Raw genomic sequence first — 18231 nt, forward strand, 5'->3', positions numbered from 1 at the left:
CCGGCCTAACCCAAGGCGCTTCACCTCATATCACGGCGAGAGAAAGGAAGCGCCCATTCTGGGAGATTAGCCACTAATTCGGATTAGGAGTTCTTACCCAGGCTCCCTTCCCTTGCTTATTCCTCTGTTGGGCCTGGCCCTTGTAGACCTCTGGAGGCAATCCAATCACAGTTGTAAACAACATCTCCGGGAGAGGAAAGGCGCTTTCCTAAGTCCATACGCGAGGCTTAAGCGCCTCCTCGTTGCTGTCGCAAGTCCAGCCTCAGAGCCGCGCCTTCCTCCACCCTTCCTTTCACTTGCTCTTTGCTTAGCACTGTCGCCAAGGCCTGGCAGTAGCGAGAGAGAAGTAGCGGGGGGGGGGGGATTGGAGGAAGAAGCGGGGGCGGGGAGCCCAGCATTGCCGAAGGAGCAGCAGAATCAAAACAAGCAAGACACGCCTTTTCCCTGGCTTGCATTTCTTCCGCGGCGAGGCGTCTGTGGACGCGCGCCCATGTGTGTGTGTGTGTGTGTTTGTGTATGTGTGCGTGCTTGCATGCGACAGGGCCGCGGTGCGTGAGCGAAGGACGAGTGTGCTGCTCCGCCTGACAATGGAGCTGCAATAGGCGGGGGTCGGCGGGGGTAGCAAGCAGCGGCAGCAGCAGCAGCACTGCCATCGAGAGCCTCCGCCGTCACCGCCGCCTCCTCCTCAGCCTTCCCGCGGCGACCCGCTCCTCCTCCTCCTCCTCCTCCTCTTCTCCTCCTCCTCCCTTGGCGATGCCGAACCAGAAGAGTAACAAGGGCAAGAAGAACAAGCGCGCTAACAGCAGCGGGGACGAGCAGGAAAATGGAGCCCTGGCCGCGACGGGAGTCGCGGGCGCCGGAGGAGTCCTGGCAGCCGTGGCTGCGGCCGGAGCAAGCGGGCCCGTGGCGGCTGCAGGAGGTGGAGGAGGAAACTCCGGGGGAGCGGCGGCGGCGACGGGCTCGGCTTCGGGCGACTCCAAGAACGGTAGGAAGCCACGGGACGGGATGGAGGAGGGAGAGCGAGGAAGCAGGCGTGCAGCGCGCAGCCACGAAACTTCACTCGCTGGCTCTTTTTTTTTTCCCCTCTCTTCTTCCCTTGTTTTACCGGATGGGCAGAGCTGGGGGCGCCCTGCTAGTCGGGGAGCTGCCGGGCCTTCGATGGCGCAGCAGCCCTAGGATGGGAGAAGCGGAGCGGGCCAGCATGCAGATGAGCCAAAGGGAAGCGCGGCCCTTCGCTTGCTTGGCTTCAATTCGACCGCCAGCGCGCGGCCTGCCACCGGGTCTCGTCAGTGGAAGTTGGACCGCGGGCCGGGGCTGAAAAGAGCCAGCTTGCCGGCCCACCTGCCCCTTCCCGCTTCCCCCCCTCCAGCACGAAGGCTTGTGCGGGGACATGGTGGCCCCAAAGACGGGTTGCATAAGCACGCGTCCCCCAAACGTTGCATTTGCAGTATGGGGAGAGCTTCTGGTTTCTGTACCTTCTGACGGATTTCCTCCTCTCCCTTTCTTTCCCCGCCCCCGCAATAAGCTAATTTTGGGGGAAACTGAAAACTGTTTTTATGTCCTCCTCACTGTTCGTGTCCAAAAAGCGAACCGGTGAGGTTTACACTGAGTACGTAGATGCGTCTCGCTCCTTCAAAGTGTTCAATATTTTAAAGACTGACAGGACGAAACAAAAAAAAAACAACTCATGCTGGCATATTGTACATAAAAAGTGACCCCCAAGTAAAGGTGCAGAAAACGGCACGGAAGTTTCGCCTGTTTTCCCCCCCTCCCCGCTAAAGTATGTACAGTATCTGTTACTTTCGCTTTAACACGGCCAGCATATTTTGTATGAAAATATGCTCTGATAAAGTTGGAGTCTCAGTAGTCAAAGAGTTAGCTGGGTAGGAAGTGTCATATGTTCAAGCCTGTCTTCACTGCTGTGAAGAGGTGGGTCTTGTTCATGTGCATGGCTTGTAATGTTTTACACACACACACACACACACACACACACAGACACACACACACACACACACACACACACACACACACCATCTTTCTGAAATTGCTGCACACACACACACACACACACACCATCTTTCTGAAATTGCTGTACACACACACACCATCTTTCTGAAATTGCTGTGTTCTCCAAGTGCACGCCTAGCCAGCCCTTCATGTCCCACACAATTGTGAGCTTAGTGGCTGTTGAGAATGACCCGTCCCAGCTTTATTCAAATAGCAGGAAGATAGATAATGGGCTAGACATTTCTATTTTTTAAAAGACATAACAGATTGCTGATGAAAGACTTCTATATTTGCAACCAGATAGTTTGCAGGGTAGCAGAGTTTAGCTGCAGCTGTGCCATCATCTCAACCTATCAACCTGCCTACAACCTAAAATAAAGTGAAACAAAAAAATTGTCCTCCCTGCTGTTCACTGTTTCCACTGAAATAAGTTAGAAAAAAAGGGGGGGACGTTAAATTATTTTATGAGCCTTTCAAATGCTCTTTAGCTTCCCAGTGATCTGTTTCTCTTTAAACTCAGCACCTGTTTCGTGAACGCAAAATGTCAGTACCCAATATTAAAAAAAATTGGTATGTGTGAAACATTTCCCTACTTTTTTCGGTAGTTGCCAGGTTAGTTTTGTGTGTTATAAGAACACAAGAACGAGCTTTTTTTTTTGCTTTGTATTTGAAAAATGTTATGAGAAATTTTCACCATAGAATTCTTAATTTCATGCTAGTCCTTGCTGAAATGTACAAAACACTGCAAATACTTGGGCAAATTATGATCTCTAAGGAATTTGAAATAATATGTTTTGTTTCTGCATATGACGGTGAAATAGAGGAGATGCATCTGAAAACAGTCTTTCTGTTCATAGCAAAACAAAATTTAAATTCTGCAGTCTCCTAGGAATAGCTTCCGGCACAATGCCTACTAGTGACGAAATATAGCAATCTGATATTTTCTACTAAATTTAGGACACATGCTGATGTTCAGCACATTTGGATGAGGTCTAATAATGTACGGATAACTATTATTGTATCTTAGTATGGATATATTCCCACACATTGGCACCTTATTTGTTAACTGACAAAAATATAAAGGGGGTGTAAAAATATTAAATCTCCATATGCTGTTAAATTTTTAAAAATCAGGGGGATTTGGCAATTCTTGGCTAATCCTCAAGCAGTTGCTCTTTGTAGTAACTGGTAAAACTCCTTTGAAAGATGTTATTGTAACAGCTTTTATATAACTGTAAATTTTTCTGTTTAACTTTATGACTAATTTTATAGAAAAAAATATACATACTGAAATAGGGCCAACCTGGTTTTGGAAGATACATACATGAAAGTCATCAAAATACTTGTGTGATGCTTGCAGACTTGGTGGAATCCTGAGAATTACAGATTGCATTCTCGAAGAAGCTGCTACTTTTTCACAATAGACAAAATACATGTGAAAATATTGCCTTAAAATATTTGAAATGGAAATGTATTAAAAACAAATCAGAAGGAGATCAAATCCATTTGTTTTTCCAAATATCTTGATTCAAAGACCATGACTCAGAATGTCAAGGAAATTACTATATTTTTTCTGGAACAGGCTTGTATTTTAAAAATTGGTTTGTAGTTTGGTAGAAGCTGTTTTAGTAAAAAAAATGTGCCTTTTTAGTATTATGAATTTTATTTACAGAGGAGATGGAGAGGAATATCCTGGCTGTAGATCTAGAACCTCATTAGTGGGAAGGTAATTGGTACTGGATCAAAGTGACTGTCAATTATATCTTGTTTAATTAATTGAGAGTTATAAGTAAGAATATGTAGCAAGTACAAGTTTGAAATGAGAGTTTCAGTACATAAACCTATTTAATTGATGAGACAAGTGTGATAAATCAGTTATTATCTTGCTTAATGTTGCTGTCCCAAATACTTAACTTTTCATGAAATGTATTATGATTTCTGTAAGAATATATTATATGATCAGTATCTCTTAAACCTAGGAATTTATTGGAAGATGTTTATTTTTTAAGAGTAATTTTTAATTTTCAAGAATAATTAATTTTCTGTATTTAGAAAATATTTCTAAAAACTCATAACTTGCCCCTTGAGGTAGCTGGTGGAATGTGTAGTTATTCAGTAGTGTGATTTGTTTTCTTTATTTGGAAATTATAATTTTCTGTTTTATTTGCTCAAAGGTAATTTATATGTGCAGCTACTTGCATATTGCATAATCCTATTACTTAGGTTGATTATAATCTCTTAATTCTCCCTACCCAAGGCACTTTTCCATAAACTCCCTTGCATATGAAAAGTTTGTACATTATGTCACCTAAGAGAGCTTTGCATGCTTCTTTTTGAACTGCATGACTTCTTAAAGAGCTGAAAGAAAATGACACCGTACAGCAATATCCATTACAAAAACTTGCTCAAAATAATTTTTGAAGCATACACAGGCATGTCAACTAAATATTTGCATATGGTTCAAAAGTAGTACAAGCCTTTGAAATGGCTGCATCAGCATGTTCAGATTAGTTCTTGGAGACATATTGACTAAGGTGAGCATGTGAAGACTTGCTAATTCTTTCATCAGAATTCTTTCATAATATTGCAAAACTGAAAATATACAAATAAGTAAAGTTTGCTTGTCTTTTTTGTGAAATAACCCAGAACCACAAGATTTGACTGTATAAATTACATAAAATATGCTTTCAGTGTTCACTGTGTCATTTGATTTTATTATGAAAATTGATACACATTTTTATCACAAATTTTAATACAAAGGCAATTCCCAAGTTATATAAGTGTTGGCTTATTGTAACTCTGGCATTATGCAAATGGGTGAGACCATCATCTGTGCATGAGCAAAATAGCATGCATGTGCAAAAGTTGGTTTGTGTTACTATTAAGACTGACTTAAGATTTGTTGCTAATTTGAAATCAGAACAATGTATTTTCAGTTTAGCCACAAAATTATTTGTGCAAAGTGGAGTGATTCAGCTTTGGAATGTTGTGCTTTTTCTTGGTACAGATTGACCTTGGCATTTCAGCAGTGACTTAACACATTTCCTGAAATATATCATAGAGAACAGGAAATTGGTTGAATTAAATTTTCAGCCTTTGGAAAATAGACTTGGAAAGCTTTTCTGAATATTAGGTCCAACAGTGGAATGGTTTTCTAGGATAGAGGTGCAGAGACTAGTAATATAACATACATTGTGCCCATGCATACTTGCATGTAAACCTATGCACAAATAAGTTGACCAACAAATTTTTAACCAAAATGCCATGAAAAATGTGCCAGCTGAAGATAAGCCAAGGTTGTAATTTTCATAAGTTTTAATTTTCATAATTGGATAATCCATGAGTGGCACATTTTTCATGGTATTTTAGTTAAAAATGTAAGAGTTTGTTTATCCGCAGATGGGCTTACAGTATATGTGAAAATAAATTGAATATATAGGCAATCCTTGACTGCAATTGAGCCCCACATCTCTGTGGATAAGTGATACATTTGTTAAGCGGGTTTTGTCCCATTTTATGACCTTTCTTGTCACAGTTGTTAAATGAATCACTGCAGTTACGGTAAGTTAGTAACATGATTCTTGAGTGAATCTGACTTCCCCAATTGACTTACTTGTCAGAACATTATAAAAAGTGATCACATGACCCTGGGACACTGCAACTGTCATAACTATGAATCAGTTGCCAAGTGTTTGAATTTTGATCACATGACCATGGAGATGCTACAGTGGTCATAAGTATGAAAAATGGTCATGAGTCACTTTTTTTCCAGTGCCATTGTAACTTCAAACGGTCACTAAATGGACTGTTGTAACTCGAGGACTAAAACAGCTGAGAGAAAAACCTACCATATATATTTGTAGATCCATAGATAAGCCAAGCTCAATTTTTTGACACCTAAAATTCTTGGCTTATCCATAAGTAGTTATTGGCTCGATTTGAAGTGTAGCATCAAGCCTACTTAACAAATGTGACTTAACACTAGAACACTGGCATTCTCTTGCTTATCTGTTGGGTGTTTGTGGAAAAAGTACATTTTTCTCCAGAAAAAAAAGATACACTAGATTAAATTAAGTGAGAATACATTGTATTTAGATGGTGCACAGAATTGCCTAATAGCTTGTGAGGATGAAAATGAATTTGTGAAAATCAAAGACTGAAGGCCAACAACCCTATATTGTGCATTGCCAGTGTTTACATTTGGCAACCTAAATTTTGAAATGGGTGCATAAAAAGAGTGTTTAATGTAGTAGCTGAATTAAAACTATGTCACCTTGGATGCATTTGTTGTTAGTTTATTTCTTTGTTGAATGTTTAGTCTGCCGAATTCCAAAATGACTCTGGGTGGTTTCACAAATTAAAAGAAACAATGTATAAAAACAACCATTATCTGAAGGAGAACATAACTTCTTATCATATTACTGCTGATTCAAAAAGGGACCATTCAGCTCCTAAACCAGGGGTCAGCAACCTGAAACAGTGAAAGAGCCACTCGGAACTGGTTCCCTCACAAAAGGAAAAAAGTGGGAGCCGCAAAAAAATGTGTGCGCATGTGCGTACATGCACACATGCGCAGAACAGGGTTTGATTGAAGAGTGCAGCCAAGGAGAGATATGCACCTACCCTGCATATTTGAATTGATTGGTTGAAATTTTTTAGTCCCGCCCTTTTTTTTTGGACTGCACATGGCAGAGGACTGGGAGCTGCGGGAGAAAGAGCCGCATGCGGCTCCGGAGCCGCGGGTTGCAGACCTTTGTCCTAAACCAAGGCCTTAAGAGAAAACCAAGGTTTTACAGATTGCTTAAACATAACCAAGGTAATCTGGCTGGATGCTATTCTAAAGGAGGGTAGATGTTGTGACAGAGAAGTTCTATTTTCTTGGCGTCATTAGGTGGCATTGTTTAATTGATGGGACCCAAGCAAACTGACTGTGTTAGAATACATACAGGATGGTGTGACAGTGCAGAAAGCAGATGGTCCTTCAAATTGCTAGGACTTTACAAATTGCCAAGCTTTACAGATAATAACTATCCCCTTGAATTGTACCCAGAAGCTATCTGGTAAACCATGGAACTTCTAGCAGCTATCTTACATTGGCATAGCAAGGGTTATCCATCAGTGTTTGTGCTAACCTCTGGACCAACTATAGCTTCTGAGTGATCCTAAAGGGCAGTCCTGTCTAAAGCTTATTGCAACAGTCCACTGTTGAGGTGACCAAAGCATGACTGATCGTAAGTGGGGAGGGCTCTTAATCCAGAAATAGGCTCAACTGGGACAAAAGTTGAAAAGGTACAAAGGTGTCTCTAGCTACAGCTAGCAGCTACTTCTCATACAGGAGCTGAGAATCCAGGAAGTGCCCAGATTATGCATTAGTCCCAAGTGGGGTAGTGTATTCGGTAATAAACTGGGAAGGCTGAGCACCCACAGTCATTTGGTCTTGCTAGGGTTTAATCTCAAGCTGTTTGCCACCATCCAGGCCCCAATAGCTGTGGGTAAAACCTTGACAACATTTCTGGGCTAGTTGGGAGTCAAGATACCCAATTGAGTATCATCCACCTACTGGTGTTACCAGACCCTGATCCAATGGAAGACTGCCCCAAGTATTCAGAGCTTCAGGCTCTGAGTCACTTTGCAAATCATGGGCTTTGGAATTGGTCCTTCTCCCCCTCACAAGCACCCAATGGAACTGGTTGTGCAGAAAGGAGAGTTGTCTACTCTAAATAGTAGAAGGAACAACCTTGATGGACAAGAGAAAGAGCCACTGCCAAAATAACAGATAAAAGAGATCAGAGCCTGATGCAGGAATGTAATTTGACTAAATGTCTCAGGCAAGACACTGCCTAGTTCTCACAAAGATAAAGCATGTGTGTGTGTGTGTGGAAATGCAGATAGTATAGATAGTCCTCGATTAATGACCACGATTGACCCCAAAATTTATGTTGTTAATTGAGACATTTCTTAAGTGACTTTTGCCCTATTTTACGACCTTTCTTGCATCAGTTATTAAGTGAATCACTGCAGTTGATAAGTTAGTAACCTGGTTAAGTGAATCTGGCTTCCCCACTGACTTTGCTTGTCAGAAGGTCGCAAAGGGGGATCACATGACCTTGGGACAAAGCAACAGTCATAAATATGAACTTGTTGCCAAGCATCTGAATTTTGATCACATGATCATGGGGAACTGAAAAACGGTTGTAAGTCACTTTTTCAGTGCCATTGTAACTTTGAACGGTCAGTAAATGAATGCTGTAAGTCAAGGACTGCCTGTACTGACCCACATGACATTGGATTCCTACTTTGATCTGCCTTGAAGGACTAACATCAACTTCCTGCAGCCAATCCAGAAGGATGGTATCAACCGCCATAGAGAGGTCAATGGGGCATAGATGTTTGCATCTCTGCTCTGTTTAGGACACTGACAAGGGTTGATGGTGCCATTTCAGCATTGTGTCCAAATTTGAAACGTGTCATTTGATGAGAGGAAATCCATGAAGTCTTGATGTTTTGTTTGTTTTCAGTACCCAATATAGGAAGTAGAAAGAGTTTATAGTAGGGGAAGAATTAATCCTGATGGCTAGAGCTTACACATAAGGAAAATAACTGAACAGAACTAAGAACCTTAGCACAAACTGTCATCCAGGAGAAGCTGTGTGGTCCTACTCTTCTCTTCAGAGAACCTAGATCTGAGCAGCACAGTTACCTTGGTTTGGGTATTAGTGAAGGTACCTTGTGCTTGATAGCATTTGATTTATAAGGAAAAGCAGAAGTCTAATGTTCTTAGTGGTAGAATTTCCCCAGTCCTACTCCTGACTGGGAAGAACTGATATAAGTGGATGTGTGTAAGTTGAATCCCTCAGAACTGCCTCGAGTATGAGAGCCTCAATATTAACATGTATTCTTGCATTGGTTTCCTTTGGGAATTATTTAAGAGAAAAGGCAAATGCAGAAGTTGGGCAGCTTTTAAATGGTTTGATGACTACCGGTAATCACTTAGCAAAAGAGAAGAAGTAATGGCTTGCAAATGTTGAGGTAGAACTCTCATTACTTCTGATCACTGGCTAGACTGTGGAAAGATGAGACAATTCAGAAATATTTGAAGAGATACAAGTTCTGTAACCATGGCAGAGAATAGAGAGAAGAAAAGTGTTAATTCTCCCTGAAAATGGGAGAGACATGTAGACTAAAATATTTAGCTTTAGTTCTTGGCTACAGGGGCAGTGGCAGTGGCTGACACTGCTGAAGGCCCTAGGCCTTCTCCTCCGAATCTAGCCTCTGCGTTGCCATCAAGTGCCTCTATGCTGGTCAGCCTATAAAGGGGGCGGTAAGATCAGCAGGTGTGGGAATTGGGCAGCATTTTTCAGTGACAGCAGCAGTGCTGGGACTATAGTTGAAGTCTGGGGTCAATGGCAGTTGGCTGAGACTGCTGAAGACCCCACCCCTTTACTTCTGGCCTAGCCTTGGTGCCGCCACCGCTGAGCGCACACTCAAGGCTGGGCTGGGGCTAAGGCTTTAAGAAGTAGCTATGGCAAAAAAACCAAAACCCATTTCATGTATAGCCTGGACTGGGCCTCCCAGTGCCTTCTCCAACCCCCTGAGGCACCTGCCTTTTTTACCTGGGACTCTTATTTGCTTTATAATCCACAAGATTGCTTAATGACCGCAATCTGGAGTGCCGGGATTGCGGTTATTAAGCAAAGTGGGATGTGATGTTTCACTGCTTCATTCAACATTTGATATTCTGGTTCCAATTGTGGTCATAAGTCAAGAACTATCTATAAGCCCTTTTAAAGAGTCTTTTAAAAATAAGCTATTTCTGAACTCCTCTAATTTAAATGTTTTCAGATAAATTATCCTTTCAAGAATATCTAATTTTCTTTCAGACTCTAAGGCACGTTCCAGCCCATTTTTACTGATATAATGAACCTATGCTAGTTGAAGTGGGCTTGGCTATAATAACAGTGTTTTGGAAAAAAAAATACCAGTTTATTCACCAAAACTATGCTGTGTTAAGTTCTGCAGTGTGCTTTACTTAATTATACCTCTAGCCATCATTATTCATTTGCCATTTTTGTGGGAATTTTGTGTTTCAGTGAGTGACAGCTATATATAGATTTGAGTTGAGTTTCTGGTTACTAGAGGTGCATGTTCCCAAATGTTACTTTTCAGAAATGATTTGTGCAATAAGTCTCTGAATATCTATTAATTTCTCTTTTTGTGGTCTATGGCTGGGCTACTTTTTAGTCTTTCCCCTTTCCTTTTGCTGCAATTTAATATTCTTTAACATTCATTTCCTGCTTTGTGATTATTCATAGATCATATATTGAGTGTGATCATAAGCCATATTACAGTATTTATCTTATAGATGGCCAGTTTTGCATAGGGGTAAACAAATGAAGTCAATCTGCTTTTGTTCCTGTCCAAGTAATAGAGTGGGGAATTTTTGATATTGCTTTGTCAAAATTAAGATATTAGTGAAATGGGGTGTTGCTGTTATAATCTATATAAGTACAGATTATGGAGAAACAAGGGCTGGAGACTAAGATACAAGTAGGCTACTACCTACTACCGGATGGCGCCCGATCTTTGCTCCTTTCGCCGCGATTTCAAAACATACTTGTTCGAACAAGCCAGCCTGGCCTGATGGGGGATTGGTGGGGTTTTTTACTGTCATTTTATTGGGGTTTTAATATGTATTGATTGTTTTTTAGTGGGCATGTATTTAATCATTTTTTAACTTTGTAATTCTGTATTTTTATTCTTGCCCTGTTCACCGCCCTGAGTCCTTCGGGAGAAGGGCGGTATAGAAATATTATTAAATTAAATTAAATTAAATTACCAGGTAATACTTACGTCCTTTAGTAAATTTTAAGAATATAATAATTTCAACTGATTTTAACAACTATTGAAGTTTTTGAGCCTTCTGTACTTTTCAATTTTTTTAATATTAACAAGGTTAATATTAATTCGTACATTTTGTTTTTAACTTGCCATCCAGTGTCACTTGATTGTGAGATGGGCAGCTATATAAATATGATGAATAAATAAAACAAAATGACAATTTATAGAATTGAACATGAACTATTGCATTTGCTTGAAAGTACGCACTTAGTTTATGTTGATAGTCAATTAATAGTTGCAAACTAAACACTTAAAGAGTATTCCTTATTCTGCAGCCCTCAAAATATATTGGACAAAAGTCCAATAATTGTCACATTTTCTTTCAATAGTACGCTGCAACTGGAATTACTTTATAATTACAGTGTTTCTTAAAAATTTGTGAACTCTTTTGAATTTTCAATATTTCTGCATAAATAGAACCCAAAACATGATTTGTAGTCCACACAAGCCTTAAAACCCGAGAAAGCGAACCCAATTAAACAAATGAGTCAAAAACATCATGATGTTCATTTATTTATTCTTCAAAAATCATTGTTACTTTTTTCTGTTGCCTTTGTTTGTATTCTAAATTTCCCTCTAGTTCTTTAATCTGGGTATTTAATAAAGAGTTGCATTCTTAATGGATCAGTGACACTCTCTAAAGGTACTGATGGCAGGAGGATTTTAATTTGCTACCTCCTAAGTAAGTACCGTAAGTAAGAAAGTAAGTAAGTAGACGCGGTGGCTCAGTGGGTTAGGACGCTGAGCTTGTCGATCATAAGGTTGGCAGTTTGGCGGGTCGAATCCCGAGTGCTGCGTAGCAGAGTGAGCGCCTGTTACTTGTCCCAGCTTCTGCCAACCTAGCAGTTCGAAAGCACGTAAAAATGCAAGTAGAAAAATAGGGACCACTACAGTGGGAAGGTAACAGTGTTCCATGCGCCTTTGGCATCTAGTCATGCTGGCCACATGACCACGGAGACGTCCTTGGACAAGTGCTGGCTCTTCGGCTTTGAAACGGAGATGAGCACCGGCCCCTAGAGTCGGAAATGACTAGCACGCATGTGCGGGGAAACCTTTACCTTTTTTTAAGTAAACCAGGACAGAGAGATTTAACAGGAAAATAAAAAGAGGCAGAACTCCCAGGAGTTCTTTTCTTAGGATGTGTCTGAATAAGAAAGAGGGAAGCATGCAGTTTCAAATGAGGATATTTATTTGTTTTAGTTTATTTCTTCAGGTCAGATTTTCCTGCTGATAATGGATATTGGAAGCACTAGCTCTTGCCTTGAGGGTTTTTTCTTCTTCAAAGAAACGTATTAATAAATCTCTTGTTAGTAAGCCCCCAGGAAAAGTTTTGTTACTGTGCTGGTATTTAAGTGTTCCATAGATTTGTAATAAAAAAGAGAAAGTAGCAGGAGTGGAGAGAAAGTGTGAATGATTGATTGCAGATTACCTACGTTTAAAAATGTGTCTGTAATGTCTAAGCAGGGTGTCCATTTTGAAATAATAGAAAATACTGGTAGCTCAGGTTTTAGATTTTGGTAGTGGTTTGCTCTCTGAGCTTGCCATTTAGTTCCCAAACACTAGGTAACATCAGCAGCAGGAGTTTTGTAAAAGTGTCTTGTCCTTTAGCTTATATATGTCTTGAGTGGTCAGCTGGTCGCGTGATTGGCTGTTCATTTGGTGCTGTATTTAAATTGAGAAGCTGATTGGTTCCCTTGATTGGTCGTTCCAATGGTCTGGTTTCTTAGGTGTTCATATGCTGGATGGGTTTCCATTTTGTTCTCCTTTCTGTCTGGTTACTTCTTCCTTGCTCCTTATCTTAATTCATTTTCCATCCTTTCCTTCCTGTGGAACTACTTTTCCCCTTCCACATTTCCATACCGTTTTTCTTTTCTTTTCTTTCTAATTTTTACTGTTCTGTTGGAAGAAAGGAAGCTTGTACATTGTATGTTTCTTTTTGTGAATAGTTTATGCATGAGCGAGCAGATGAGAATCAGTTAATTCTATACATGGAATATCTTATTTTACAAGCAATTTTAATTTTAATCATTAAAATAGGCAGTTATCTGGCTAAACATGTTAATTCTGTATGGCAGATTAATCATTCTAAGGATTTTAAATACCTTAATTCATCTGGCTAGCTTTTTAAAGGGTAAATACAAGTATTGTATTCTTCCAATTTTTAATAAAAAGAATCATAATTGTCCATTTAATTACAGACCAATTTTATATGTGTAACTGCTAAATGAACCGCAAAGCATTTATTGCTTCAAATTGGAGAATGGTTGTCCAAAATGGTATTTTGAAAGAAAAACTCATTTTATACTTGAATGTTCTTCATTTGATCATTGTTTCACATTGGCTCTGAGGGTTAATATATCTGAATATAAAATAAAAAAAAATATGTTGCTTGGTTGACTTGACTGATGGCAGTTAACTTTTATTAACTTAAATAACTCCAGTGTGGGTCAGTATTGTTTGATCTTAATATAAAATTTAATAATAATAATAATAATAATAATAATAATAATAATAATAATAATAATGAGATCCAGTCTGTCAGTATTCCAGTTATTATCAAATAAGACTTTGTTCTTGTACTGCTATTTTTAATGTATTTATTAATGATTGTTTCAGTGTGGAGAGGATCATCTTTATTTCTAATCAAAAACATGAAAATAGGATTTATTATTACTTTATATTCATATGCCCCACAATAATTTGTGCAGGTGATTATTCTTGGTAATTATGTTTTGGAATTCACTAGTAATTAAGTATGAAAAAAGAAAATATGGGTTTTCCAATCAAAACATTCCAAATATACGTGGATAATTGATTCTTGTTTTATTGCTCTGGTTTTCACATATTGTTACCAGAAATCTGGTAACAATTGATTATGCTTTCAAATATTAGGTTTATAGCCTAATTTCTATCATTCTCTCTAGAAATATCTCTTTCTCCATGTCAGAAGATTTAAATTTCTGAAAGCTAACCTACTAAGACTTTGGAGTTAGAAATTGTTGTTAATCAAGTGTATTTCTCAACCATAACAATTATTGAAGTTCCTCAAACATATCAAAGACCATTTGAATTTTTGTCTCTGGAATCAATTTTTTTTTAAAGAAATGCAGTTTTGAAAGATGTTTACATGTTGGCAGACTTGTCTTAAATAAATTCAGATTAATATTCTTTGAATCATCCACATCACAACAATACCTTTTTCATAGAGTACAATATTAATATTAAATTAATGTCACAGGTAACTAATTTTTGGCTTGATACTGAAAAATACTACAAACTTGCAATTACTAGAAATAAGTGCAGATCTATACTATTGTTTAAAAAAACACATATCTAGGCAACAATATGTTAAATACTTTATTGCTGTTAATTAAAAAGTTTAATATATATTCTAGTTATGATTTGTTCTGAAAACGTTGTAGTAAGAGATGTCTAATCCATGTTATAAGTAATAAGTTAAACAAATAAACAGATGTCATAAATTCAAACTTTGTCTTTTAAACAAAATGTACGGCATCATATACCCTGGTGTCTTATAAAGTTTTTAGGTGTTGTGAACAATCAAATAAAGGGTCAATCCATTAGGCTTACTCTGCTCATTTATAAAGGAAAATACTAGTGACATATGCAATCTCAGTTCACAGCATAGTTTAAATGTACATAGAACTGCATATGTGCTTAGAACTCCTGGATTGTAGCTTAGCATAGCTCTTACCGGTATATAATAAAAAACTAAAATAATGATTGCAAGTAGTTAATTTTGAATCATATAGCTCATCCATCTATCTCTTCTGCATTCCACAGAAGCACCTTGTGCTACACCACTGTTGTGTAGCTTTGGACGGTCCGTTGACCTAGAAAAAGATGACTACCAGAAAGTTGTTTGCAACAACGAGCATTGTCCCTTCAGCACTTGGATGCATCTTCAGTGTTTTTACGAATGGGAGAGCAGCATTTTGGCTCAATTTAATTGCATTGGGAGAGCAAGGAGTTGGAACGAGAAACAGTGTCGGCAAAATATGTGGACCAAGAAAGGATATGATCTTGCCTTCCGTTTTTGTTCATGTCGATGTGGGCAAGGCCATTTAAAAAAAGACACAGATTGGTACCAAGTAAAACGAATGCAAGATGAAAAGAAGAAAAAATCTGTGTCTGAAAAAAGCAGTGGAAGAACAACATCGGAGTCTTCAGAAGATCTTAAAAAGTGCAGGTCTGCTAACAAACCACTGAAAGGTTTAAACCATGATCTCCAACGACGGCATTCAATGGACAGGCAAAACTCTCAAGAGAAAGGCATTGCTAGCAGTAGTTATGCAGTCCGTTCTCCCTGCGGTTCTCCTGGGCAGTCTCCCCCAGCAGGTTATTCTGTTCTTGCCCCCACCCATTTCAGTGGCCCCCGCTCTTCGCGATATTTAGGAGAATTTTTGAAGAATGCCATTCATTTAGAACCTCATAGAAAGAATATGGCCAATAGTGGTATATTTAGGAATGCTCACTTTGATTATGGGACATCTGGATTACAAGCACATAGATCGGGACATTTTGATGCTCCAGTACAATTTTTGAGAAGGCTTGATCTATCTGAACTCCTTACTCACATACCTAGGCATAAATTGAACACTTTCCATGTCCGTATGGAGGATGATGCCCAAGTGGGTCAAGGAGAAGATTTACGGAAATTCATTCTTGCAGCACTCAGTGCCAGTCACCGAAATGTTGTCAACTGTGCGTTATGCCATAGAGCATTGCCTGTATTTGAACAGTTTCCACTGGTGGATGGAACCTTGTTTCTTAGCCCATCAAGACATGATGAAATTAAGTATGATGTTCCCTGTCACCTTCAAGGTACAGGTTTGTTTTATTTTTGTTTCATTTGTTTATTTATTTATTAAATTTATTGGCCATTTCTTAAATTGTATAACTGAAGTCTATAATGTCTATTAATATCTTGCATTTTTGGAAGGCAGCCTACAGTAGCCTTTTCCATTCTATGCATTATTATCAAATGCAGAGAATGGATTTCTGTATTCCCAGCCAGCAAGGCTATTGCTGAAAAATGTTTGCATGGAAATATTCATACAACGTGAGGATGCTCAGATTGATGAAGGCTAGTGTAAGTAAAACAGGCCATAATAAAAGCTTAATAAAATTTCAACTGTCCCTTCTGTCTGAAAATAACTTGGCAGAAGAAATATACTTTTAGCAAAGAATATGTGAGTAGCAGAGAAATTGTGTAAAAAAGTGCTGTAGGTAATTCAGCTTGTTTTCTTTTGTTTTTGTCAGCTGCCAATGTTCCCGATCCATAATGTGCTTACATTTACTGGCACAACCTTGGAATTTAGGAAGAAAAAATATGCTAGGGGAAAATTTTTTGTATTTCTTCAGTATTCTAAATTATCTCCTTTTGCATTTGCTTACAAGAAACATTTTGGATTTTAGATTAATGCGTTTGGATAGAGGTAGTCCTTGATTTGCAACAATTTGTTCAGTGACTGTTCAAAATTACAACAGCACTGAAAAAAAGTGACTTACAACTTGCACTTAATGACTGTCGCAGTATCCCTGTGGTCATGTGATGAAAAATTGGGCACTTGGCAAATGGCAAGTATTTACCACAATTAAAGTGTTTTGGGGCCATTCATAACCTTTTCAGCCAACATCTGGCAAGCAGAGTCGAGAGGGGAAGCCAGGTTCACTTAATGACCATGCGATTCCCTTAACAACTGAAATGGTTCATTTAACAACTGTGGCAAAAAAGTCACTAAAATTGGTCATGACTCACTTAATAGAGATCTTGCTTAGCAATGGAAATTAAGGTTCCAGTTGTCATAAATGGAGGACTACCTGTAACGTACAGGTAATCTTCAACTTAGGACTGTGATTGAGCCCAAAATTTCTATTCCCAACTAGACAGTTGCTAAGTGAGTTTTGCCCCATTTTACCAGCGTTGTTAAGCAAATCGCCGCAATTGTTTAGTGAATCATATGCTCATTAACCAAATCTGTTTTTCCCCCACTTCGTCGGAAGTTGGCTGGGAGAGTTACAAATGATGATCACATGGCCCTGGGACAGTGCAACTGTCATGAATACATACCACTTGTCAAGTGGCCGAATTTTGATCACATGACAGCTGTGACAGTCATAAGAGTGAAGACCGGCTGTAAGTAACTTTTTTCAGTGCAGGTGTAACTTCAATCTAAATGAATGGTTGTAAGTTGAGAACTGTGATACTACTTTTACATTATTGAAGCTTGCTGTGTTAGGAAGTTTTCTGATAAGAGGTTTGTAGAGACAAAAGCAATCAGCCTAGAAAGGTATTACGATTAGAAACCTCTCTAAGATTGTTGGTATATTCTGGGTTTAGAGGAAGAAAAGGATTAGATGAGAAGAATTAAGAGAAGTGCTGCATAAATTAGGTCATTAACATTAATAATAAAATTAAATTGATAAACATTTGATTTTGATGATAAAATTAAAATTAATATGTTATTAATGGAAATAAAACAACCTAACATTGTAATTTACAATAGTGGCTTATTTCTGCTAAATGAAATTGACATTAAACCTGACTTAAGAGTTTGGGTTTGCTAAAATGGGAGGTAAATATGGTCCATCACTGACCGTGACTTATTCTCGTAATGCAAATCCAGAACTCAGTGCAACCCACCAGAAGATAAATGAGGCAAGATTGATGGTGGATTCACAATGAATGAGCTGATTGCCTGATAAGCCATAAATCAAGAGAGTTGAATTTCAAATCTCTCTTTTGCTGTCTTCATTGGGCATGATGGCTGAAAACTGAAAACATATTTTACTATTTTAAAGTGGTAAAATACAAAACTGTATGATAAGCCTACACAATTTAGACACAATTTAGAAATGCAGATCCTCTTCCAAAACTCAGCCTTACTTACTTTGCAACATATAGAGTCCCACCATATTAAGACAGCTCATCCTTTGCATTGATGGTTTGCAACTCCGGTGGCTAAGAGTGCTCATTCATCTCAATATGCCCAAAATCATACACATTAGAATTTAGCATGGTATGTACATCTTCTCTGTATTTGCCCATTGCAGTAAGTCATAGTAATAGTTCCAAGACCACACTGTCTTTGAATTTTTTTTTCCAAATCATCTTTGTTTTTAAATGACTGTATTTGATTTATTTTAAGGTTTTTTGTGGTTGATGTTTGTATTGTTGCTCTTTTTACTTAATAGTTTTAAAAGTTTATTTTGTCTACCGCTCTTGGATAAGAAGAACAGTAATAATGTGGATTGTAGCCCAAATTGCATAATTGGCTATTTAACTGTATAAGACTTAATTTA

At 38.7% G+C, this 18231-nt stretch overlaps 1 protein-coding gene across 2 annotated transcripts in view; it reads left to right on the top strand.

The window, feature by feature from the left end:
- Positions 1–269: 269 nt before the first annotated feature.
- Positions 270–18231, top strand: part of HECA (hdc homolog, cell cycle regulator) — a 37468-nt gene continuing 19506 nt past the window's right edge. The window contains exons 1-2 of one of the 2 annotated variants that reach the window (XM_083350038.1): positions 270–985; positions 14710–15750. In XM_083350038.1, coding sequence (XP_083206164.1) covers positions 754–985; positions 14710–15750 — 1273 coding nt within the window. In that variant the 5' untranslated portion in view covers positions 270–753. The remainder of the gene's footprint in view (positions 986–14709; positions 15751–18231) is intronic. The other variant, XM_083350037.1, reaches the window with a different exon arrangement.

This window comes from Vipera ursinii (assembly GCF_947247035.1).
Source record: "Vipera ursinii genome assembly, chromosome: 1".
Classification (NCBI taxonomy): domain Eukaryota; kingdom Metazoa; phylum Chordata; class Lepidosauria; order Squamata; family Viperidae; genus Vipera; species Vipera ursinii.